General features: G+C 46.2%; 1 protein-coding gene across 1 annotated transcript in view; it reads left to right on the top strand.

Moving 5' to 3' along the window:
• Positions 1–5,004: 5,004 nt before the first annotated feature.
• Positions 5,005–25,596, top strand: part of HABP2 (hyaluronan binding protein 2) — a 36,170-nt gene continuing 15,578 nt past the window's right edge. Inside the window, exons 1-2 of the mRNA XM_032177481.2 lie at positions 5,005–5,142; positions 19,778–19,814. Of these exons, the coding sequence (XP_032033372.1) occupies positions 5,074–5,142; positions 19,778–19,814 (106 nt within the window). The 5' untranslated portion in view covers positions 5,005–5,073. The remainder of the gene's footprint in view (positions 5,143–19,777; positions 19,815–25,596) is intronic.

Genomic DNA, 25,596 nt, shown 5'->3' with positions numbered 1-25,596 from the left:
GGCTTGAAGTCAGAAGACTTCAAATCCTGGCCCTGTTTTAAGCTATGTGCCCCTGGGCAATTTATTATATCTAACCTCTCTGAGCCTCACTTTCTTTAACTGCAAAATGGGCCAAATTACCTTACATAGTAGTTATAAAGACTTGTAGGAGCTCAGGATTGTAAAAGCACTTGAAACACAGAAGCTGCTCAATACATATGCTCAAAAACACATTCCTTTCACAAATGCGGCGGCATCCTAGTGCCTTCCAGGTCAGAGAATGGGATGTGCAGTACCAATGAATTTCCAGTGGATATGAACATACTGAACTGAGCTTGGGGCCTTGCAGCAGAGCTGGGAAGGGCTCATGCCCAGTTAACAAGGCTTTTCCATTGCTCCTTCCTCCCAAAAGTGGAAGTTAATGGAACAGGCAGCGGGGCTGTGAGACCACAAGAAAGAGCAGGGACTTCCCTGCAGGATGTCTTCTCTGATCAACGAAGATTTTAGGAATTTGTCTGAAGACCAGCCACGTGACTGAGCAATTTCATTGTGAAAATGTAACTCCACAAGGCTGGAACCCGATCTGTCTTCTTTACTCCCTAGAGCACTGCTGGGCACATAGTAGGTGCTCAGTAAACACTTGTGGAATGAATGACTGAATGATCTTTAGTTCCCTACCCCACGAAAAAGTCTGATGATTTCCAGATGTGGCGTGTGTGCATAATTTCTGGGTAAATGCTTTGAGGGCAGCATTGTGGCAACAGCCCAGGGGCCCCTCCCATGTCTCAGCCGTGCCTCCATTGTTTTCCAGTGTCCCCTCTAGCTGTGCAATGCTTTGGCTGCATCACTTTCTCCCAAAGCAGTGTCTGCAAACCAGGGCCCTCTTTTTGTAAATACAGTTTTATAGGAACAGAATCATGTCCATTAGCATAAGTGTCACTTGGGGCTGCTTTTGTGCTACCACTGCAGGATTGAGTAGTTGCAACAGAAAATTACTCTCTGGCCCTTTCAGAAAGTGTTTATTGATCCCATCCTAAAGAGATCAAATTAGACAAGGGTTCATCCCCAGAAGGTGGTCATTCCTTCCCTGGGTTGCAGACTAGACTTACTGAGCACCAGGCCCTTTCATCTCTGAGGGGCTCAGCAAGTCTCATCCCATGGAAAGACTTCACGGATTCCAAAGCCAGGGTGTTGTACAAAGGTCTGTTCTATGCCCGCTGTGGCACTAAGCACCTTACCTTTATGTTCCCATATACACCTCTCAGTAACACCACGAAGAAAGAGCTACATTATCCCTATTTTATAGATGAGGAAACGGAGGCCCAGAAAGGATAAATGACTGGCCTGAGGTCACACAGTCGGGAGGTGGCAGAGCTGGGGCTCAACCCCAGGTTCTGAGTCCGAGCTGCTGTTTTAGGTGCTTCTCTAGGCTGCCTCCCTTTCCTGAAGGCTTAGCGGGAGGAAGCCTCAAGGTACTTGAGGAAAACAAACATGAAACACGTTTGTTCAGGCCCAACAAGTGACTGCTGTATAAAAACAATCCCTCAATTGGTCATGGTGGCTCACACCTGTGATCCCAGGGCTTTGGGCGGCTAAGGCAGGAGGATCGCTTGACCTCAGGAGTTCAAGACCTGCCTGGGCAACATAGTGAGACCCCCGTCTCTACAAAAAATTTAAAAATTAACTGGGCACGGTGGCAAGTGTCTGTAGTCCCAGCTACTTAGGAGGCTGAGGCAGGAGGATCACTTGAGCCTGGGAGGTTGAGGTTGCAATGAGCCACAGTTGGACCACTGCACTCCAGCCTGGGCAGCAAAGTAAGACCCTGTCTCTTAAAACAAAAACAAAAACAAAAACCAATCCCTTGCCTAGAACATCAAAGGGTGGGTCTCTGGCAAGGGCCTTGTGAAGAAGCCTTTCCATTTGGTAAAGAATCAGCCAACCAGAGAACCAGACTCCCAAGACCTCCCATGCAGGGCAGGGACTCTCTCCAGCGGTACGTAACCCAACACGTGAGAAAATGTCACCCAGGGAACAGAGAGACCAGATTAACTTGATAATATCTGAAACCCCCATCTGGATGAGCACTAAAGCCTTTGTGTTTGGATTTAAAAACCAGAGATCCCAGGTAGGTTAGTTCCAACTCCCCAGATAAAGACATATTACATGATTAGCCAGCCTCTTTTGTCCTTCTAAATTAAAAAGATTAAGTATATTTTAGAGAATTCTCTCCTTTAGGACTAACTGTAGAAATTTATTTAATTTCACTTTGTCATGATAACAAAACTTTAGGGAAATAAGAGACAAATATGTGGAAGGCCTGCAGTTATTACAAAAAGAGCAAAAGTGTTCCCTTTTTGTTTGAAATAAAGAGAAGATTACATGTCAGGGAAATTAATCTGATTACAAAGATGAACAGCAAACTCACCAGGTCACTTCCTGTTGACACAGGAAGAAAAGCTTCTGGCTTGTTTTCTGGGAATCTGTCCACAAAGTCAGAAGGTCAGTAATTCACACGAGGCAGTGGAGGGGAAAAGAGACGCCTGAGTCACATGAGTGATTTCATGGATTGGCTTGTCCGAACATTTCTGTTTTTGCTTTTTACCGTCTATACAAACACTGCGAAGACTCCAGCAAAGTCCTCATGTGTGCTGCCTCCTTGGCCCTTGCTCTGGGATCAGGTAACCACCAACAAAATCCTCAGCACTGCACCGATATCCTTTTTAGCTACCATGTCACCGTGGCCACCATGTCATGGTAGCCACCTCCCATCCTCCCACCCATGAGGATTTCTATTCCATCACTTTGTTTCACTCTTTTTCATAGAAATCACTAACAAAAATTAACTGTTTACTTTTTCACTGTCTGCCCATCTCCTCCTCAACCAGTTCACATCTGTCTCCTTCATCCCCATATCACCAATGCCTGGCTCACAGCAGAGCCTCTGTAAGTATTTGATGAATATTAATGGAGTGTTCACGAATAAGTTGAAGTGTGCTTAAAGTTTCACAAATACTTTTAGTTTTTCACATCCAGTTTTTCCTTTCATATTGAGTTGGCTGTGCTATCCAAGGCATCCTGGTGATAACATGTCCAACTGTCACATGGATAAAGTGGTCATTCATTTGTTCATTTTATCCAACATAAACTTATTGAGCACTTATCCAGTGCTGGGCATCTATGCCAAGTATTCAATGGTGATCAAAACAGAGTGCCTGCTCTCCTGAGTTTTCAGTCTAATGGGGACAATGGGAAACAAATATTAATGAAACAGCAATACGGCTGTGACATTACAACCTCGATAAATGCTGTAAAGAAGAAATGCATGCAGGGCTTCTGAGGAAGTAATGTTTGGGCTAAGAGATGAAAGAAGCATTAACTAGGAGAGTTAACTAAATTAACTTGCTCAGGAGTGAGCAGGGTTCCAGTTAACAGATTTGTGGTTGTCATAAGGATTAGGGGAAAGAGAGGGTGGGGCTAGAGAAGAACTTTCTAGGAAAAGCGACTACAGCCAGGCGCGGTGGCTCATGCCTATAATCCTAGCACTTTGGGAGCCTGAGGCAGGTGGATCACCTGAGGTCAGGAGTTTGAGACCAGCCTGGCCAAGATGGCGAAATCCCGTCTCTACTAAAAATACAAAAATTAGCCAGGCATGGTGGCATGCACCTGTATTCCCAGTTATTCACGAGGCTGAGGCAGGAGAATCGCTTGAACCCAGGAGGCGGAGATTGCAGTGAGCCAAGATCACGCCACTGCACTCCAGCCTGGATTACAGAGCGAGACTGTCTCAAAATAATAATAATAATAATAATAATAATAATAAAAAGAAAAAGGGACTACTAACATGGGCATGTATTATGTTGATCAGGTGGATGTTGATGGTGGGGGGGGGCGGGGTGGGGGGAGTTGATGGCTGCCTAAAATAGGATGGAGACAAAAATATATGGATAAAAGAAAATAATGTGAAAGTTATTTAGGAGGTAAAATGGCAGGACCAGGACTTGGCTAGTCCTTCAAGGCTCATCTGGTGACTGGGGCATTCTTTTGGGCTAGGATCTGTGGGGCCCTCCCCGGCTAGCAACTTGGCTTTCAGAAGGAGATGCAGCCACTGATGCAGTATGCGTGCCAAACAGGGATGGCAGGTGGGTGAAGGGCTGAGCAACGGGGCACAGGAGAGCACATGCCTCCGCTGGCAGCAGTATTTCAAAACCTGGATTTATGACTCAGGTCAGGAGGATTCCTGGAACCCAGGCATAGTTGTTTACAGGAGATTAAGATCATGCCTATTAAAGAAATCAATTGTGTCCACAAGGACCCACACTTAGTAGGTAATTGCTGCTTAGTAGAACTCTACCTGCGACCAGCATAGCTAAATAAGGAACATAGGAAACAATTGTCCTGAAATACGAACACCATGTTTTTGTTTCCTGCGCTTGATCAAAGAAAGACTCCAACGAAAGGGGAAAAAATAATTAAAAAGTAAAAGCCTTACGTAATGAGGTTTAAAAGAAAACTTTTGAAGCCAACAAGCAACTGTGGGCAACACTTCAAAGGGCCCAGAATCAATGTTTGTCAATAGCAGTTTTGCATCCTTTAATTTATGTCTCATGAATATAAAGTGTGATGTTATTAGGAGCCCATCCATGTCTTAATTCTGTTTGAGATTTGATGAACCAGAAGTCTATTAACATTCTATACAAATCAGCACTGGCAGAGTCCTGTGGCACAGGCTTCACCTGATCTTTTATCCTGAGGCTGGGATGCTAGTTACGCTGTCAGGCTTTCTGCTCGGAACACCGAGCAGCTGCCATGTGCACCGTGGAGCCAGGGGGCTATGTCAGCTACTTTCTTTGGAGAGTTTATCCCCAGAAGAGAAACCACCTCATGACTCAGCCCAGCCCCAAAGTTGCCATTTGTTTAATCAAGATAGTTGGTTTGCAAAACATTAAACATTAAACAGTATTTGATGCCTAGTTAATAATTTGCATCCTCTTCATTTGTTCCTGAATCCTTGGAGACTGACATTTTCCCCCCTAAAGGCATAGACAACACAAGAAATTTTATTGAGAGCAAAACACAAGTCCTTAAACTGCAAAGATGTTTGCCAGGATGTCTGATCTCCATGTTCTGCTGTTAATGGCTCTGGTGGGAAAGACAGCCTGTGGGGTAAGTGTTCTTTTCTAATATCTGTAGTTGAGAGACTCTAAAGTTTACTAGGAGGACCAAGCTAGGCTGGGAGTGATGAGAAACTTTAGAGTGACAGGCTGGAGTTGCCAAGTTGGAGATGTTCTAACTACAAGAACCAATGCAGGCCTGTGGCTTGGTTTCTTCTGAGCAGCCACTCCCATGGGAACAGGTGTCTGACTTGAGCCGTCTTGGAGCGGAGCCTCCATGAATGCATTCCAGCAAAGGAGACTGGGGCAAGAAAATGTGCCCCAGGGCATGGATTGTAATATGTCATGGATCTCATAGACCCCTTTGAGAAGCCATGGAAAGCTATAAACTCTCTCCCCAGGAAAATATACCTATCTATTGGTGCTGACACACACAGTTTTCCAGTAATTTGGGGCTGACACTAGGGTAAGAACCAACGTGCTATGGCCTTAGAGGGGAAGCCTGCTGACTGCAAATGATCCTGGCAGTGGGTCTGCATAAATAGTTTGGATTTGGGGAGAAGCTTTGTGTTTATACTTTTCCCGTGACAGCAGCGGATGAGGCAGAGAGGGTGAGCAGAGGCCCAAGGGAGGTTGCAGTGAGCAGGGAAGGGAAGTCCCGTCAGAGAGTCTTGAATGGGGGACTCAGGACCTTACAGAGCAGATGACTTGTCAAGATGTTAGTTCCTTCTGCATGCCGTGGTCCAAGAGTGTCAGATGGATCTCTGTGGGCATGTGAAAGAGGGCCTTGCACAGAAATGGAGTCTCCTTGGAGTTCTGTGCTGTTTGTGGTCTGAGGCACGAATGTGGGCTTTGGAGCCAGGGTTTGAATCTCAGCTTTGCCACATTCCAGCTGTGGAACGTTGGGCAAGGAACATAATCTCTCTGAGCCTCAGTGTTGTCTTCTGCAAATCAATTGCTAACCTCTCATAGATTTGGGGAGGGCCACAATTAAATGAGGTCACGTATGTGGCTCGCAAATAAATGTGAACTCTACTCCCTTAAAATGTCAAGAATGAACACAACTTCTCCATAAAAATCAGAGAATGCTCCGCCTTGTTGGGGAGGGGTGGTAGAAAGTGGGCAGAGGATGAGAACTAAAGTAACAGTCATAACCTCTCTATCTTATTAAGTACCTTTGCATTTTGTTCCCCATTTCACTCCATAGAGCATTTCCTGAAGGAAGCAGGTTAAGTTACAGGTTTTCTGATTAGCATGTTTTTAAAACAATAGCTTCTCCTTTCTTTTCCGCCAACTGTGCTCAGACACCTATCTTAGCTCTGTATTAAGTTGCCAAGTGACTCACTTCTGAAAGGGTTTTCTTTTCAAATCGTGACTTGTGTGTGTGTGGTGGCTGTAATTACAAATTGTTGTCAAGCTCCTACATCATTTGATGGCTTGTTGGGTGTCTGAGGCCGAGACACAGCAGAAATACCACAGGTCTAGAGAAAGGCAGGAGAAATCATCAGAGGCCCACGCAGGGCCCAGAGAACGTACCAGTCGGAAAGAATTAGATCCTAAACTTTGCAGGCAAGGAGAAACGTTGACACAGTCTGTTTGAAGTTCACAAAAGGATAATGGTCCCGAAAAATCCCTTTTTTGCAAACCCCAGTGAATTTTTAGGGTTAGCAATGAAATTATAAGTCAATAATGGATAAAAGAGAAAATATGAGAGTTAGCCTTCAGGCAATGAGCTTAGTCAATTCCAAAGAGAGGATTCGGGGCTTTGGAATGCTTTCTTACCCCAGATGTGTGCCAGACAGGTGGTCGGGAAGGCGGCTTGTGTTCCACAGGCTGGCACACAGACGTCAGGGGAAAGTGGCCAAGTCGTTCAGATGCTTTGGAGAGTTTGGGGTGTCATGGGGGGTAAAGAAGCCACATAGCCAGCTGGGCTGGGTGGCCTCTCCAGCCCCACACAGCTAAAAGTCATAACTAACTACTACCATTTAATGAGGAGTCCTGAGTGCTAGCCCCTGAACTTTCCATGAATTTGTTCATCTCTGGAAGGACCCTAAGAAGTCATTCCTACTATGCTCCCATTTTACAGAAACGAAGCTGGAAAACTGGGCCCATCCCAAGTCATACAACTGATGAGTGGCAGAGCTGAGCTCTGGACTACAGACTGGTTTCCGTGTAGCCAGTCTGCTGTCTGGGGCCCTGGGTGAGGATGAGCTTTCTTTGTTTCGTACAGCTTCAGGGGCATGGCTTTTCCTGTAGGGAAAGGAGGCTTTTAGACCAGGCACATGTTTGCTGGGTGGAGTGTGATTGACTCCACGTGTCTCTGAAACGCCAAAGAAAGGCAGCTATAAGATCTGTGGTCACTATTCATTGCAAAGACACCCAGGTACTCTCCCATGAATTCAGATCATGTAGCAAATGAGGACTGTTCTTTGGGATCATCTGTCATGGAGATTTTTATTCTGATAACCACTAGCCCAAGAGATATGGGTCAAAAATCATTGCTGTGAACTCCAGGGCATCATTCATCGTGCCTTCCTGTTCTACTTGAGGTTTGGTTTTTCTAACGTATCATTTTTGAGCACCTGTCCAGCACAGCCTCATATCATTATCCCTGTTTTATGGATGAGATACAAACCCAGAGATGTTAAACTAACTTTCCGGCCAGGATTGGGGCCAGGTCTGTCTGACTCCACGTTCATCACAGGAGGCCTGCTTAACTGTAAATAAGGCACGGACTTGTCTTAGAAATCTCTTCTTGCTAGGATTCTTAGAGTGATTTGGGGCCCAGCTGGGCTCAGCCGTAATAGAATTTGGCCTCTCCAAGCCCAGAAACCAGAGGACAATGTTTGTCAAGCTTGCCTGCTTATCTCAGCCCATCCCTAGAAAGAAGAAAGACAAAGCCTTCTCCCCTCCCCTGCAAAGAAGGTGCTTTCAATTAAAACAATGTTTACATTTCTGGGCTTTTAAAACCCTAGAACTCTAGAATCTTCCCAGGTATAGAGCCACAAAAAAGTTTGCATAGGTCAGAAGTTGCAAATTGGCAGCTTGAAATACACTCCGCTCACAGCTCAAGTTTAACTTGGTGGGTAGAAGATTGACTTGAAGAGTATTTTCGTTTTATTTTAATTGCTTGGCCACACTTGAAAATAGGAACACAGAACATTTCCCATAAAGATACAGATTCCCAGCTTTTCTTGAAAATGAGACATTTGAGTAGCACTGGGTTCACATTCTTGGCTGGCACCACGGAGAGGGGTAGCCACTGCTGTTGTTATTAGATGAAGTTTGAGGACAGGTGTGGTAGCTCATGCCTGTAATTCTAGCACTTTGGGAGTCCAAGGTGGGAGGATGGCTTGAGGCCAGGAGTTCGAGACTAGCAACATAGCAAGACCATGTCTCTATCAAAAAAAAAAAAATGTTTTTTTAATTAAGCAGGTGTGGTGGTACATGTCTGTAGTCTCAGCTACTTGGGAGGCTGAGGCAGAAGCATCACTTGAGCCCAGGAGGTGGAGATTGCAATGAGCAGAGAAGGTGCCATTGCATCCTGCCTTGGCAACAGAGCAAGACTCCATCTCAAAAAAAGTTTAAAAAAAGAAAGAAAGAAAGAAAGCAAGCTTGAGTTTCCCAGATCCTGCTAGTCCTCTCTCTCTCTTTGATTTTTTTTTTTTTTTTTTTTTTGTAGAGACTGGTTTTTGCTATGCTCCACAAAGCTGGTATCAAACTCCTGACCTTAAGTGATCCTCTAGCCTTGGCCTCTCAAAGTGCTGAGATGACAGGTGTGAGACATCATGCCTGGCCCCCATACTATCTAGAACTCTTCCTCTTGACCAATGTGCATTTTCTGCCTGATTCTGCCTTAGTGCACTTCTCTAGTTATTGCTCAGAAATGCTGTGGATATTGACTTATGAGAGCCAGTTTGAGATGGGCAAGTGGCCAGGCTCAGCATCTGATTAATTCAAGCATCCACACCTGCATGGGCTCCAAGACCAAACAAGGTCTTGGACAGGAAGATGGGAGCCACTCTTTTCAAAGCCTCCAGAATGCCAGAGTCTCTTTCGGGCCTAGGAGAGACTGAAGAGGCATTCCTCCCTCTTACTGCCATCTACACGGTCTTAGGGAAAGGGGAGGGACTGATTTTCACTGCAAATTCTCATAGATTTTTTTTTTAACTGGTCTGAAGCACAAATGCAACTCATTACCTTTAGCGGCATACACTGATATTTAGGGAAATCAGGTCGCAGGAAATCACGTGTATATAGGCACGGGTATATTTATGTTTTCAATTCATTAGAGTTTCCTAAATGCAAGAGCAATTCTGCTGTCACAGAGAAACAGCATGGCAGAATATTCGGCAGCCGGGATTTTAAATAAAACATGCTTTTTCTTCATAATTAATATAACAAGGTTTCCTGGCTTAGGACTTGGCAACAATCCCAGGAAAAATGGATGGGGGGAGGGGGTTGGTGCGCCATGCCTGTGACCCGCAAACAAGTTCCAGGAAAAGTTGATGCTGAGTAAGTTCTCCTTAGTCGGCTCTTCCGGCACTCTGAGAAAACAAAACGAACTCACTGACAACAGTGGCTATTAATAACAGTAGTAGTAAGAGTAATTGTAATAATTAATAGTAGCAGCAACCACATATGAAGTCTTTACATATGCCAGATGAGGCATGCTTTATGTTTATTATCTCATTTAAGCTTCTCCCAAACCCTACGAGGTAGGGACCAATGTCATTCTCATTTATAGACAAGAAACTAAGCATAGAGCAGTTAAATCATCTACCCAAGATGGCACCTCCGGGAGGTTACAGCTCTGGGATTCAAGGTCTCTCCAACGCCAAGTTCTATGCTCACAAGCACTGTGGTTGAGATCATCATGCCTGGCACTGCCCAAAGACAAACAAGACCGTTTTGTGTGGTATCAAAGGTGTCAAAATGGGCAGCAGCCTGAGACTCCAGCTTCCAGCAGGAGACAAAGTTGCTCCCATCTGGACGTTCCCTCAATAGCCCTGAAGCTTTGCTTTCCCTTTGCTTTCTGACACCACGAGGATGGAGTCTTGCCGGCTAGCCAACTAGTTTGTTCAGTGTTTTCAAAACTTCAGTCATGAATGAAGCCATCTTTAGAAATTCTGCCAAAGCCCAAATTAGTTTCTTAATACTTTTGTTAAGGACTCACCTTTTCTCTACCTAAATTGATTTAGTTCTAAAGGAAATTGTCATTACTACAAAGAAAGCGAAGTGATGTCATTGAATTCTAGCTGGCTGCTGTTGACATGCTAAAGCTCTGAGCCTGAAGCAGCTTTATCCTCCTTAGAGGAAAGATCAGCAGGAGGCAGAGGATAGAGACACCAGCACCCCCCAGTCCTTCCCCCGGTGGGATTGGAAGGCTTGACAGTCAACCTGAGAAAAGAAAGACTTTCTCACGCTGTTTCTGTTTTATTCTAATGCTGTTATTTCACGTCCTGGCTAGGCACCACCTCAATCAACTCAGGTACCCGCAGTGGCTCACATCTGATGCCATGGAAAGCGCAGGAGTGAGCACAGCTTCAGCAGAGGTGGTGCTGATGCCCAGCTGGGGAGTTACCTTCCCGAAGCCCTGAGCTATTTGCTGGGGCTGACTGACCAAAAAGGGAAACGTGGGGGCTTGTGCTTATGAGGCAGCCCCACGCTCAGCTGCGCTTTCGTTTTGTCCACTTGCTTGTCTTAATTCTTTTTTTCTATTTTTTTGAGATAAAGTCTCACTCTGTTGCCCAGGCTGGAGTGCAATGGTGCGATCTTGGCTCAATGCAAACTTCACCTCCCAGGTTAAAGCGATTCTCCTGACTCAGCCTCCCGAGTAGCTGAGATTACAGGCACCCGCCACCACGCCTAGCTAATTTTTGTATTCTTAGTAGAGACAGGGTTTCACCATGTTGGTCAGGCTGGTCTCAAACTCCTGACCTTAAGTGATCCACCCGTCCTGGCCTCCCAAAGTGCTGGGATTAAAGGCGTGAGCCACCGTGCCCAGCCTTCGCTTGCCTTTTAAAAGAGCTTCCAAGAGCATTATCATATGCAGAATTTTTACCGTCTCCTTGTCTTGGATGGCCTCAATCCCTAACCTTCAAACTCCCTTTCACCACCATCTGTTTGCACCAAGTCCCTGGGATGAGCCATTTGTACAGATATTTCTCACCAAGTCTCACCTGCAGAGTAATCATTGCAAATGCCATACGCCTCCTGAGCAGCCACAGTTCCTTGAAGAAAACACTGGAATTGGGAAAGGGAAGTCTTACTTTTATAATTGGGGAAACTGAGGCACAGAGAGACTCAACAACTTGCACAGGAGCAAAGATAGGCCCTGAGTCTTCTCAGCCAGAAGCTTCACACCCAAGAGAGCTTGGTATAACCAAAGTGTGGCCAAGGGCAGAGTCGCCTGGGCACTGGAGGAAGATGTGTGTTGTGTTCCCAGCCCACCTCAGACCCATGGACGCACAACCTCTGTGGGTGGGCTCCAGGGATCTGTATTTTTATCAAGTTCCCCAGACAATTCTTATGCACATTGAGGTTTAATAACCAATGTCTTTAAAATGGAAATTCTCCGGATGTACAAATGGGACTCTTCTCTTTCTGCCCATTGCCCCTGTCCCATCTCTGCCTGCCACCATCACAGGAAGCTGCAGCTCAGCCCTTAGCTGTGTAGGGTCTGAGTGGCCAGCTCTGGGCTTTAGAGCAGGGAAGCTGCACAGAGTCCCTCTGAGCCAGGCATAGGTGATCGGTGTCAGAGCCAGGAGACCTGAGCCTGAGTCCCTCCCCTGCCCCAATGCATCCATGTCCTTACACAAACCACTTCACCATGCTGGGCCTCAGCTTCCTCCTCTGCAGATGAAGGGTCTAAGCCAGTTCCTCTCTACAGTGGCTCCTGGCTCATCACTGTGGTCTGGTGAACAGCTTCACCCAGGTGTCCAGGAAGGAAACCACCCACAGGCACTGCTGGCCAGCACCTTCCCCTTTGGCTTCCACATTTTCCCGTAAGAGCCTTTGCCCCCCTACCCTGAGCTTCAGGTGAAAGCAAACCTGCAGTGAACTTGCCAGTCTTGAGACGCCATTGAGCAATCTGTGCAAAAGCAAGAAGGGCAAGATTCGTTTGCCTGAGAAGGGACGGAGTGGCACCACTTCACACCTATTAGGATGGCTCACTTCATACCTATTAGGATGGCTATCATTTTTGAGAATGGGGAATAACAAGTGTGGGCGAGAATGTGGAGTAATTGGAACCCTCAGGCCTCGCTGGTAGGCATGTAAAATGGTGTGGCCACTGTGGAAAACAGTACGGTGGTCCCTGACAAAGTTAAACATAGAACTACCCTAGGACCCAGTAATTCCACATCTAAGTACATATCTGAAAGAACCGAAAGCAGAGACTTGAACAGAAATCTGTATACCAATGTTCATAGCAGCATTATTCACAATAGCCAAAAGGTGTAAATGACCCATGTCCATCAAGAGATGAATGCATAAACAACATGTGTTTAGATAGAGACAGTGGAATACTATTTAGCTGTAAAAAGGGAGGAAAGTTTGATACATGCTACCTAGAAGACCTTGGAAACATGATGCACAGTGAAATAAAGGCAGTCCCAGAAGGACAAATATTGTAGGATTCCGCTTCCACGAGATACTTAGAATTGCCAAATGCACAGACAGAAAGTAGGCTAGGGATTATCAGGGCTGAGGGAGAAGAAGGAGGAGGCATTTCTGTTCAATGAGTACAGCCTATGTTGGGGATGATGAAAAAGTTTGGGGATTAGAGAGTGGTGATGGGTACACAGCATTGTGAATGTAATTAGTATCACTGAATGGTACACTTACAAATGGTCAGAATGACAAATGTGATGTTCTGTATATGTTATCACAATTTTCAAATAAAAGGACTGAGTGGCTTGGCACAACTGCTCATCTTGGTGTCTTCTAGGATAAAGTTGGTTAGACAGAAAGTCAAGGAGGGGCAGAGTGAGAAGGAGCCCATGTCTCTGAATCCTACTGATTTGCAGTGTAATCTTCTTAGGGGTGGGGAGTGTATACGTCTAGTCTATTTTGTCCTATCTTTAATCCAGTGATGATTTCAACTCAGGCTGAAATGACATCGCTTATCTTTGTAACAGGAGCCAGAGAAGAACAACATGAGGCAGGATTTTGTCTGGGCACTGGCAGCCACTGCCCTCTGCCACCTCCACTACTCACTCTGGCCTTGAGCTCTTTGCCCAGCAAGGGGACCGGCCCTGCTGAACTGTGCACACTTGTCCCTGTCCACCTTCCAGTCCAGTGGTTGCAGCCTCAACCATGGCCATGGTGCAGAGGTCTCTCGTCCCCAGCTGCCCTTGGGAGTAACGTAGTCCCTCCCTGGTGGTTGGCAACATGTGGCCTACCACCAGGCATAGGGTAGAACATGCAAGGAGGAAGGGATGGTGTGATTAAGGTCCCAACCTTTTACCCAGCAAGCAGAAGACTTCTCTGCTCTTGGTTCATTCTGAGCTGAGCCTCTGTCCCCAAAAGACAAATCTGGCCCTATCTCCCCCGTCACTGCCTCCTAATCCCTCTGAGAACATTTTCTACCAACGAATTTCTGGAACACATCAACTCAGACTTTTAGGCTTTTTGTTTTGTCTTCCAGAAGTTTTGGAATTCTGGAAGGCAGAGGAAGAATCTTAGTTGAAATAATCACTGGATTAAAGATAGGACAAAATAGATTTGATGTATGTGCACCCCACCCACAAGGAGATTACACTGTAAATCAGTAAGACTCAGAGACACGGCATCCTTCTCTCCCTGCCTTCCTCACTAACCAACCTTAACCTGGGAGGACACCAGACTTTGAGACTCTGGTGGTTTAGGGAGTTTAACATTGCTAAGGGCCTGCTCCTAACCTTGAAGTCAGTGTCCTGAGCCAGGGATCCATTGAGAAAGCCCAAGTGTGGAGCAGAAGAAACGGTAGTTGGATCTAGAATGGTCTTTCTAAATATACTACAAAGCAGCTACCTTACCCTGTGCAGAAGCAGCAGTGTCCACCCTTTAAGAGAAGATGGCTCAGCTGGGACCATGTGCTATTTTAGCCCTGTTGAAACTAGGAATGGATGTGGTGGGAGAAGTGGGCAGTGGCTTACATGCCTTTTGATCTGGGTGGAGATGTTTGTTAAGATGTATTTACCGCAGTAGGCTGGCCGAGGCTCAATTTGACTTTTGTACTTTCTCCATCTGTCATTAGGGCCAAGTAGGCCCTCTCTGTGGCTTCCCAGGCCTAGGCCAGATTGGGTAAGCTTTTTTTGTTTTTTTGTTTTTTTTTTAGACAGAGTCTCACTCTCTCACCCAGGCTGGAGTGCCGTGGCACGATCTCTGCTCACTGCAACCTCCACTTCCCAGGTTCAAGCGATTCTTGTGCCTCAGCCACCTGAGTAGCTGGGATTACAGGCTCCCACCATCACGCCTGGCTAATTTTTGTATTTTTAGTAGAGATGGGGTTTTGCCATGTTGGCCAAGCTGGTCTCCAACTCCTGGCCTCAAGTGATCTGCCCACCTTGGCCTCCCAAAGTGTTGGGATTACAGGCGTGAGCCACCACACCCGGCCCACAGATAAGCCTTTTTATAAAGCATTCCAAGAACAGTGCCCCTGATTTTGAACCTAGCTCAACACCTGCCTCTCTTAAGGTTAACGAGCTTTTCTGTTTCTTTCTCCTCCATCCTCGCTTTATTACTGTGTACACGCGGCAGCTTCCTGGTCCCTCACGACAATGGTGACTAAGAGCAAGGACTCTGATATGAGACTGACGCTCTCCTGTCCTGGCTCCAGCATTTCCTAGTTAAGTTATTTTAGACAACTTAATATCTGAAAACCTCAGTTTTCTCACCTCTAAAATGGACATAATTGGCCGGGTGTGGTGGCTCACGCTTGTAATCCCAGCACTTGGGGAGGCCGAGGCGGGTGGATCACCAGGTCAGGAGATCGAGACCATGGTGAAACCCCGTCGCTACTAAAAAATACAAAAAATTAGCCGGGCATGGTGGCGGGCGCCTGTAGTCCCAGCTACTCGGAGAGGCTGAGGCAGGAGAATGGCGTGAACCCGGGAGGCGGAGCTTGCAGTGAGCCGAGACTGCGCCACTGCACTCCAGCCTGGGCGACAGAGCGAGACTCCGTCTCAAAAAAAAAAAAACAAATAAAATAAAAAAATAAAATGGACATAATCATAATATCTAAATTATGAAGTATTGTGTGCAACAACCAAGACAAAATGCACGTAAAATATTTAGCACAGTTGATGGCACATTGTCAGCTCTAAAGGAATGTGAACTGAGATCACAATTTTCTCCTTGTTAGTTATCTCTTCCTCCTACTCTTCCATTGATCTCTCTCTTTGGATGTGCAAGTCCCAGGATTAAGGGTTCTTCTACCATTTCCTTGTCTCTGGGGGAAGAGTTAATGGAATGATGGAATGAAAGGAGGCAAATACTGTGTCCACCCTTCCCACCTACCATCATCCAGGTTAGTTTCAGGGATCCGGATATAGGCATAAGTAATCCACTATCAGCCTGGACTTTCCCATATGGCCCCCAAATATCCAGCCCGGTGCTGGGGCTACCAGTTTCCACATTGCACCACGGGCCCTCTCTGTGGGTGGACACTGTGAGTCACAAAATGAGTGACTTGCTTCAGATTCCGGCGACCCCCTGACAGGCAGCCCAAGCTGCACATCAGCTTCAGGCTCCCTGAGAGCCCAGCCCGGGAAGTCTCGGCTTTCTTTTTGTTTGGTTTCCCTCCGGGCGCCAGCTCCTAGGAAGGGCACGTCTGCCACCTGCTGGCTGTAGGCAGCATGGCACCCGGCTGTCCCTCAGGCTCCAGCTGGAGCCAGGATGTGCAATGCTGGCCAAGGCATAGGTCTTGGAGGGCCCTTCCGTGCTGGACCCCGAGGAAGGATGTCCCTCAAAGTCTTCTGTCCACTTCTTAGGACATGGCCCATCCTGTTCAGCTCAAAGAGAAGAATTCGTAGGGAATCTCCTCAGGACTGGGTGGAGACAGGTCCAGACAGACGGGCCCTGCCCTGAGAAACGCAAGGCAAGTAGCGAAGACCAGGACCAAGGCCCAGATGACTAGGGGTGATGAGGGTGAGATTGAAGGAGGGGTAACCTTTGTCCTTGAGGTCTTAGTGTATTAGTCCATTCTCATGCTGCTAATAAAGACATACCCGAGACTGGGTAATTTATAAAGAAAAAGAGGTTTAATAGACTCACAGTTCCACATGGCCGGGGAGGCCTCCCAATCACAGCAGAAGGTGAAAGACACTTCTTACATGGTGGCAGGCAAGACAGTGTGTGCAGGGGAACTGTGCGTTATAAAACCATCAGATCTCATGAGACTTAATCACTATCACGAGAACAGCACGGGAAAAACACGCTCCCATGATTCAATTGCCTGCCACGTGGTCCCTCCTATGACACATGGGAATTACGGGAGCTACAATTCAAGATGAGATTTGGGTGGGGACACAGCCAAACCATATTAGGGTCCCCTCATGGCACCTCTCTGGCACTCAACCCCAGAGGTACCCAATTCTGGCAATCCTTGTTCAAGCACCCTAGGCCCAGAAGCACCCCTAAGGCCTAAGCTGCCCCTCCTCTGCCAGGCCTCCCCACTACCAACCCCCACCCTCAGCCCCAAACGGAACACCTGTCCCATTTCGCCACCTGCAGAAACAGGGTGCGGGGGAGGTGGTTAGCCAGGAAGTCATTAGACAGAGGCACAGTCCCAGACAACAAATGGCCTGTCTTCCTTTTTTTGCATTCCTTTCCCCTCACCAGCATGTTATTTTGTAATTTTTTAAACCTACAGAAAAGTGGGAAGAATAATGCAATGAATATGCTTCATCCAGATAGATGCCACAATTGTTAACATGTCATTATAGCTGCTGTGCTTCTCATTCTCCTGTGTGTGTGTATACTTGTTTTGTTTGTTTGTTTGCTGAATCATTTGCAAGTAAATTGCAGACATCACTCTAAATATTTCACCATGCATCTCTTTCTCTCTCTCTTTTTTTTTTTTTTTTCTTAGATGGGGTCTCGCTCTGTAGCCCAGGCTGGAGTGCAGTGGTGTGATCTCGGCTCACTGCAAGCTCTGCCTCCTGGGCTCACACCATTCTCCTGCCTCAGCCTCCCGAGTAGCTGGGACTACAGGCGCCTGCCACCACGTCCAGCTAATTTTTTGTATTTTTAGTGGAGATGGGGTTTCACTGTGAGCCAGGATGGTCTTGATCTCCTGACCTCGTGATCCGCCCACCTCAGCCTCCCAAAGTGCTGGGATTACAGGCGTGAGCCACCACGCCTGACCAGCATCTCTTAAGAATAGGTACATTTTCCTACAGAACTACAATACCATTGTTTACTCTCAAAAAAGTCAACATTGACACAATAACATTGTCTACTATGTCTATATTCAAATTTCCCACTTGTTTCAGTGTCTTAGTCCATTTTGTGTTGCTACAAAGGAATACCTGAGGCTAGGTGACATATTTTTTTTTAAAAGAGGTTTATTTGGCTTGGATTTCTGAGGGCTGGAAAGTCCAGGATTAGGCAGCTGCTTTTGGCAAGGGCCTCAAGCTGCCGCCACTCATGGCAGAAGGGAAAGGGGAGCCAGTGTGCAGAGATCACATGACAAGAGGGGAAGCAAGAGGGAGGGGTGGAGGTGCCAGGCTCTTTTTAACAACCAGCTCTCCTAGGAACTAATAGAGTGAAACCTTGCTTACCCTGAGGGAGAGCACTAATCCATTCGTAATGGATCCACCCCTATGCCCCAACATTGAGGCCCCACCTCCAACACTGGGGATCAAATTTCAGCATGAGGTTTGGAGAGAACAAATATCCAAGTCAGCACAAACCACAGCACTCAATGTCCTTTTTGCCATTGTTTTTAAATGGAATCCAGTTAAGAGTCACACACTGCATTTCATTGCCACGTTCTTTACCAAAAATACAGTCCTCCCATCTTTTTTTGTCTTTTATGGTGTTGACATTTTTCTGGAGGCTAGGCTAGGTGTTTTGTAGAATGCCCTGCAATTTGAATCTCACAATTTGGATCTGTCATATTCCTCATGAGTAAATTCAGGGTAACTATTTTTGCCAAGAATACTATCTGTTGATATTGTACATCCTCAGTACATATCAGGATGCATTATTTCTTTTTATTTTTCTTTCCTAACTTATCATCTACCTACTTCCCAAAATCATGTAAGTAAGCCTACAGTAAAACAGAAAATTAGAAATTCTGCAGAGGGTAGAAGCAGCGAATATACCAAACTGCCTAGCTTGATGTATCTCATTGATCTCGGGTTTCTGGCAGCCAAGACCCAAAGGGAAAGCTGTTTAGTGGTAGAACTCTCATTTCTTTAAATCAGCGTTCAGCAAACTTTGTAAAATGTCAGATAGTAAATATTTGGGGTTATACTTTATCCTTACAAAAGCAGCCATAAACAAACAGGCATGGTTGTTTTCCAATAAAACTTTATTTGCAAAAACACAACTGCTAGGCTTGGCCCAAGGGCCCTTATTTGCTGACCCCTGATTAAAGTGGAAGAGCATACTCCAGGTATTAAATGAGTAAAACTTTCTTTTTCGGGTTGAATACTGCATATTAAAGGAGTTATTTATATCATTATTTATTTATTCAGCAAATCTTTTTGAGGAATGCCATGTGCCAAGCTCTATGCTAGGTATTGGGTAATACATCAATGACAAAACAGACAAAATCCCTGCCTTTCTGGAGGACGGAGTCTGATGTGAGAGACAGGTGACATGCAAATAAACAAATGTAAATCTATGCACTGCAATAAGGATCATGGAGGGAATAAATGGGTGCAGTGACAAAACAATGGGGATAGGGAAATGTCATATTGATAGGATATTTCAGGGAAGATGACATTTAAACTGAGACCTAGCGAAGGTCATAGAGGAGAGCTTCCAGGCGGAGGCAACAATAATTGCCAAGGCCCTGAGGTGGGAGGAATTTATCTTGCGCCATTTTGAATCCAGGTGTGGCTGAAGCTTAGTAACGGGCAATGGGAGGGAGGAGTAAGGGAGGAGGTTTGTAGGTCGTGGCAGGTGTTTGCATTTTATTCTAAGAACAACGGGAAGCCACTGAAGAGTTTTAAGCATCTGTCCATCCCCAATCCCCAGGAACTGTCACCTGAAGAAATCACCTAGATTTCAGCATGAATTCTGAATCCTATCACAGCTATGTGGCCTCCGAGTCCAAATTTTCTCATCTGTAAACAAGGCTGATGCAAGCCTCTTCATAGGGCTGTTATAAGGATGAAATGCAGCAATGCGTGATCAGGCAGGGAGCAGATGAAACTCACTGCAACTGATGAGCACGCCAGTACCTGGGCAGCCGTATTTCCAAAGCAAGGACAGGTGCAGACAAGCAACACGACCCCCTGCTGTGGAGAAGGACAATGCTTCAGTGCTCAGCGGGCACAGGTGGTGGTGGTGGAGGGTGTATCTTCAAACAGACCCCATCCCCCCTCCCTTCAACCTCCATCCCAACCACAGCCATCAGAAAGCACGCAGTGCACCTGCACCCCATACGATCTCCTCAGGCTAACAGCTAAGGAGCGCGCCCGGCAGAGCTCCATCTCAACGCTGATCTGCCGTGTTGTTTTGTTTTTCAGTTCTCCCTGATGTCTGTATTGGAAAGCTTGGACCCAGGTAAGTGTGCTGATCTCCCTGGGGCTTCCCACCAATCCCAGGCTGGTTCTGGGCTGGTGAAAAGGAGGCCTAAGTATGGAAGTGTTGGAGGGACCTCAGGGTTCAGGTTCCAGGGTGTCACAGGCGCCTTTGAGAACTTGCCCTCAAAATTTGTGCACCCACAATGCTTTACACAATTTTGAGTTTCCTGTGGACACCGCTGAGCCCAGCCTCAGGATCCCAAGGGAAATACTGCCTACGTAGCTAAAACCCTTGATTTTATAAAGAACTGAGGCCTATAGAGGGGAAGCAATTTACTCCTGGCCACACAGCGAATTGGAGGCTGAGATGAGGTGAACGGCCGAGGCAAAGTGAGGGCGAGACGAAAAATGCCTGGTTCCAGGCAGGCCAGCCCTGTGCCACACTCATCCGCTCCACCTCTTTCTGTGGGAGGGCGGCCTCCGGGCTGACCTCCCCTGGTGATACCCTCCCACCAGCACCTCTGCCATTGTCCCCTCTGCCCAAATGGTTTGCTTCCTCAGGCTCAACGCATCCACCACCTGGTGGATCCCGTATCTTCACAAAGGCTCTCTGTCTCACAGACTCGCTCTCTCATTGTCTCCCTTTCCTGTGTCCTCGGCCTTGTGCCCACAGCGTGCGCAGGCTAAGCAGGGCCACCCCTTCCACATCATGCACTCCTGGTCCTTTGGCTCTGGGTTCGAGTCTCCCTTTGCAGCTCTGAGCCCCAGTGGAGAAAATTCTGCTCACCACTCCATTTGGCCAGAGGCCAACATCCCCACTGGTAGAGATCTATGCTGGTCACCCACAGAGCGCCATAGCCAGGCAGATAACACATGGAGACTGTGGCCACATCTGAACCTTGAATTAAGTATTTTTTCATCACTGAAAGGTTTTCCGTGGCCGTGGGGGATACAGAGGCAGAGGAGGTCTTGGTTTCCGTGGTGGCAGAGGGCGTGGTGGTGGCAGAGGTGGTACCTTCACTGCCCCTCGAGGATTTCGCGGAGGATTCAGAGGAGGTCGTGGGGGCCGGGAGTTTGCAGATTTTGAATATAGGAAAGACAACAAAGTTGCTGCATAGTCTACAAACAAGTCTCTGAAAATAGGTGAATTTCTAGCTCTTCATGGTCCTGAACATTGATTTCAGTCTTTGCGAAGAACGAAGAAGTGAATTCGCTGTACATTTGTCACCAGCACTGGGTTTTTGTTTTTTGTTTGTTTTTCCGCTTAATTTCAAAAATAAAATGCAGTTACTTTTGGGGGTGGAAGGCTCATCTTAAAACATGAGCATTAAATATATTTGGAATAGCAGAAGGTTAAGTAATTTCTTATGTATAGTTAAACTAAAGCAGTACTTCAGTGGGACTTACAAGTATTTTTTCATCACTGAAAGGTTTTTTTTTTTTTTATCACTAAATTGTATTTGGCAATTGTAAGTTGCCTGCAGATAGGGCCGGGATACTGTGTTTTGAGCCACAGAAGGTTGTGTGTGTGCGTGCGCGCGCGTGTGTGTGTGCGTGTATCTTTTTCCTCCTTTCTTTTGGGGAATCCTGTAATATGAGGCAGCTTATTTCGTCAATTAATTAGGGTGCTGGATGGTAGAGAATTTTGTCAGTCAACTATGTACACACAGTAAATACTGTTTCTTAGGCAAAGGTAACTTTTTTATGTAGTTGTAAAATTCCATTATATTCCATTGCCAAAGAAACATTAAGAACTTTGTATAGCTGTATAAAAAGCAACTAATTTTTTAAAGAATAAACATTTTAAAGTAAAAAAAAAAAAAATTAAGAACTCTGCCAACAGCTTTAGACAGTTTGGTATATAAATGAAGGGACCCCGAAGCAGACTTCTCGTGGGATCCAGAGTCCATCTCGAGGTGTCATAGCCTCCAGGGAGTGGGCTGAGATGTAGAGGGTGGGCCTTTTTGCAAAGAGTAGATTCAGTTTAAAAACATCCTTGTTCAGTGTCTGACTTAACCTCTCACAGGGGTTGTGCTTTGGTGGTATTTGTCAGCTGCCTGCTGGCTCTAGACAACAGTGTGTCTGCAGTGTGGCTCTAGACAACAGAAGGAGACCCCGTGCTCGTGCCCATGGGCAAGCTGCTTCTTTGGTTGGTCTTGCTGGAGACAGCACATGGTGAGGGCCTTGCTGGAGCAGAAGGTGCCCAGTCCACAGTCCCCAATGGGTGGTGGAGGAGGTAGCCAGCAAACAGCACAGACTCTGCCCATCTCCCCAAAGCAGGTGCCACGAGCCAGCAGGCCTGTGGAAATGCCTCTTCAAAGCTGGTTTGGCTCTGCCCAGCAATGCAGGCTGAGCCCATCCATCAGCTGTCCTACTGCCTGCCAGCGAGAGTCTCTGCTGGGCTTGCCCCGCCAGCCAGATTGGAAGCGTCAAATGCAGGCAGACAGGGCTGGGGTTTGGAGGAGGCCCTTGGAGGAGCCGTCTGTGCCACAGTGATGGATGACACCAACAGGGACGACATTCCGGGGATTTTGATTCCGTTCCACACATCTGGCAAGCTCCTTAACCAGAGCAGCTGCAAAGCTCCCATTGCAGGAACTCTGAGCGTTTTCTGAGAGACCCCAAACATGGACCGAGTTAATCCTGGTCAAGGGACCCGGAGCATGTGCTTAAGAAGGTTTCCCAATGCATGCTACTTCCTGAAAGCTAAAACCCACGGAGTTTCACGAAACCCAAACCTATAAGAGATTCCAGGATCGTAAAAAGGCAAATAAGACTTGGAGTTAGGTAGACCTGGGTTATGATGTCATCTCCTTGGCCTTCATTTTTCCTTATCTGCAAAATAGGAATAATAATACCTATGCCATAGGGTTGCTTTAAGGTGAAGTAAGATTGTGGGCAACTGCATTTATTTAGTTTAGTGTCTGATACATAGAAAATACTCAATACATTATAACCTATTATTAGGATAATTTGGCTTAACTCAGGATACTCTCATGATCCTTCCTGATAATTTCTAGAAACAGACTCTGAAAACTAGACAAACCCACAAGAATTTCTTTTTATTCCTGATAGAAAATGCTTGAACAGCTGCCCCTTTCTTTCCCAAAGCTCCTCCCTTTTCTATAGCCTAGAGAAAGTCACAAATAATCTATGTTTGAACCTGAACTGTTTTTCTACAATCTACCAGTGGAACTGAAATTTATGTCAGGCTGTTGTGCCTCTCTACCCAGGAAAATATGTGGACGAGTTTCTAGATCTCTACAGAGCTCATCAGGTATTTTCTTTGCCAAGCACATTTGACCCATTTCTCACACAGTTTCTTACTGAAATTACCTATTTGCTCTACTTTAAGCAGACATCATTTTTTTAACCAGCAAAGCTGCATGCAGGCCAATCAGAAAGCAGAAAGGCTTAGCCACTAAGGGAAAAGTAAATCTGTCAATCATATACATTAACTACAGGTAGGGCTTTGTGTTGGGCACTCTGGGGTTAAAAGAGGAATGGAAATGGCCCTTCCTCTTAAGAAACTAACTATCTAGTTGGAGGAAACAAATAAGATAGACCAAATACCCAAGATAGAGGTGCCATCTGAGATCTAGCTATGACACTTAAAACTCTCCAGCCAACTGGGCCACAGAGGAATGCTCTTGTATCTAAAATTCTTATCCCATTAGCAATCTAATATCAATCAAGCCCTGTGTGTCGATTTGTCATTATTGCATAATATACTACCCCAAACTTAGTAGCTTAAACCACTGACCATGTATTTAGGTCACAATTCTTTGGGTTGACAATTTTGGCTGGGTTCAGCTGGGCAGTTCTTCTGGGCTGCATCGGGCTCAGTTGATCCTGACTGGGCTTGCTCATGTGTCCGCAGAAGCTGGCATCTTATCTTGCTGAATATTGGCTGGACTTTCTTATATGTCTGAGGCCTCAGCTAGGACCACTAGGCCAGCTGTTGTCCACATGTTCTCATACGCTCTTGCAGAATAGGCCAAACTGTTCACATGGCAGTCACGTGGGTCCAGGAGTAGGAGAGATAGAGTCGAGAGAGAACAAGACTTCTTGAGGCTCAGGCTCTGAGCTGGCACACCATCCTTCCATCACACAAGCTATTGGCCAAAACATGTCCTAAGGCCAACCCAGAACCAAGGGGCAGGGAAACTGACTCCATCTCTTGGTGGGAGAAACTGAAAAGTCGCATTGCAAAGCATGTGGGTGCAGGGAGGGGTGGAGAATCAAGGGCTATTTTTGTCATCAGATTGGCTCATACTGAAGCAGAGTTTCACTGTGGAACTTGAGGGCACCAGGCCTAGCCTTGGTCACTTCTAGCTCCCTCACCTCTTCACAACTCTTTAATCTCCTTCCTTAGCTGGCTTTCATCCCCCACCCAACCTTGGCTGGAGGCTTCCTTGATGACAAGGCCACATCCTACTCTTATTTGTATAACTCCCCACCATCCCCAATGCCATCCTGCACCTGGCATAATACTTGGTCCATTGTAGGTTCACAAGACAAGTTACTTACGCAGACAATAGGATTAAGTGCCAACATAATGGGAAAGATAAAATAAGGTTTAAGCCTGGAAGTGGAGAAACCCTCCCAGATGATGCTCCTATAAAGCACCTTCAAATTCCATGGCAGATGGAAAGGATCTTGGTGACTTTCCTTGCACAGCCACCAGTTGGATGGCTTCTTCCACCCTGGCTACCTGGGACCACTGAGCTCTGCTCGTTCTATCCATCTTGCCTGAGGCCCACGGGCCCTAGAGAATAGGAAGCCTTTCTTAGCAGGAAGATGATTCAAAGCCTATGTATTTTATTTCTTCTTTGGCTTCACTGAGAGGTAAGCAGACCTTGTTAATAGGTCTGGATTCAAGTTAAAATCCTCTAACAAACATTTCGTTCATCCCTCGTCACCTGGAAAAGTCACACCATACCATCTACATCAGAATCTTCCCCATTTCTAAATATCTGCAAAAGAAGTAATTCTTAATGGCCTTGCCAAGATAAGCTGGTCTGACTGCCAACCTATGGGAGAGATGGGAGAAATTACAGAAGCAACCTGAATGGCACTTATCTATAAACACCTGTTGGAAAAACAAAAATAAATTCTCCAAAGAAAAAGAAATAACTAAGCAATGCAATCAGCTCATTACCAAACCCCTTTGTCTCTCCTAAATGTCAGTTTGAAAAATCTTTCATGTCAAACTCAGAAAAACATTTTTTTCTCACTTTCTCCCTCTCTTTCTCTGCTTTATCACGCTAGATGGAGGAAAACTTTATTTGCTCCAGGAAGACAATGGCCTTATCTTCAACCTGGATCCTCAGCCCTAAAAAGGTGGCCTCCCCCGGGAGCATTTTCATAGTGGGGAAAAGCAGTTCGAGAGAAATAATGAGCAAGCCAAGGGAGTCTTGACTTGACACTGTGATAAACGAGGTGAAACTTTGGCAAGAAACCAGAGTTGGCGTATTCAAAAAAGAAATAAAAAGCTAGTTCCATTTTAATGGGAAATATAAAACAGCCATTGTGCAAAAGTCGCTTTTTCAAAAGCCAGAGAGATAAAGACTCTAACAGAATGACTGAGAGACGAGTAAGATAATGTGGTTGCTAATCAGGCTTAGGTAAAGTGCCATCTTCCAAGCCATCAGCTGGCTCCGTAGGAGTGCCTTTTCAAGTCATCTATCTGCATTTGCTCCCGCATCATTATCATATGCATCTCTGGACAACTTCCTTGCAGCTTCAACTTGCCGACTTGCCATACTCCCGCCGGCTGGAGAGAGCAGTCAACCTGACTTTTTTCAAATCCCAAACTTCCA

This window comes from Hylobates moloch, unplaced genomic scaffold (assembly GCF_009828535.3).
Source record: "Hylobates moloch isolate HMO894 unplaced genomic scaffold, HMol_V3 SCAFFOLD_3, whole genome shotgun sequence".
In the NCBI taxonomy this organism is placed as follows: Eukaryota; Metazoa; Chordata; class Mammalia; order Primates; family Hylobatidae; genus Hylobates; species Hylobates moloch.
This window is presented reverse-complemented; position numbering and strand designations above follow the sequence as displayed.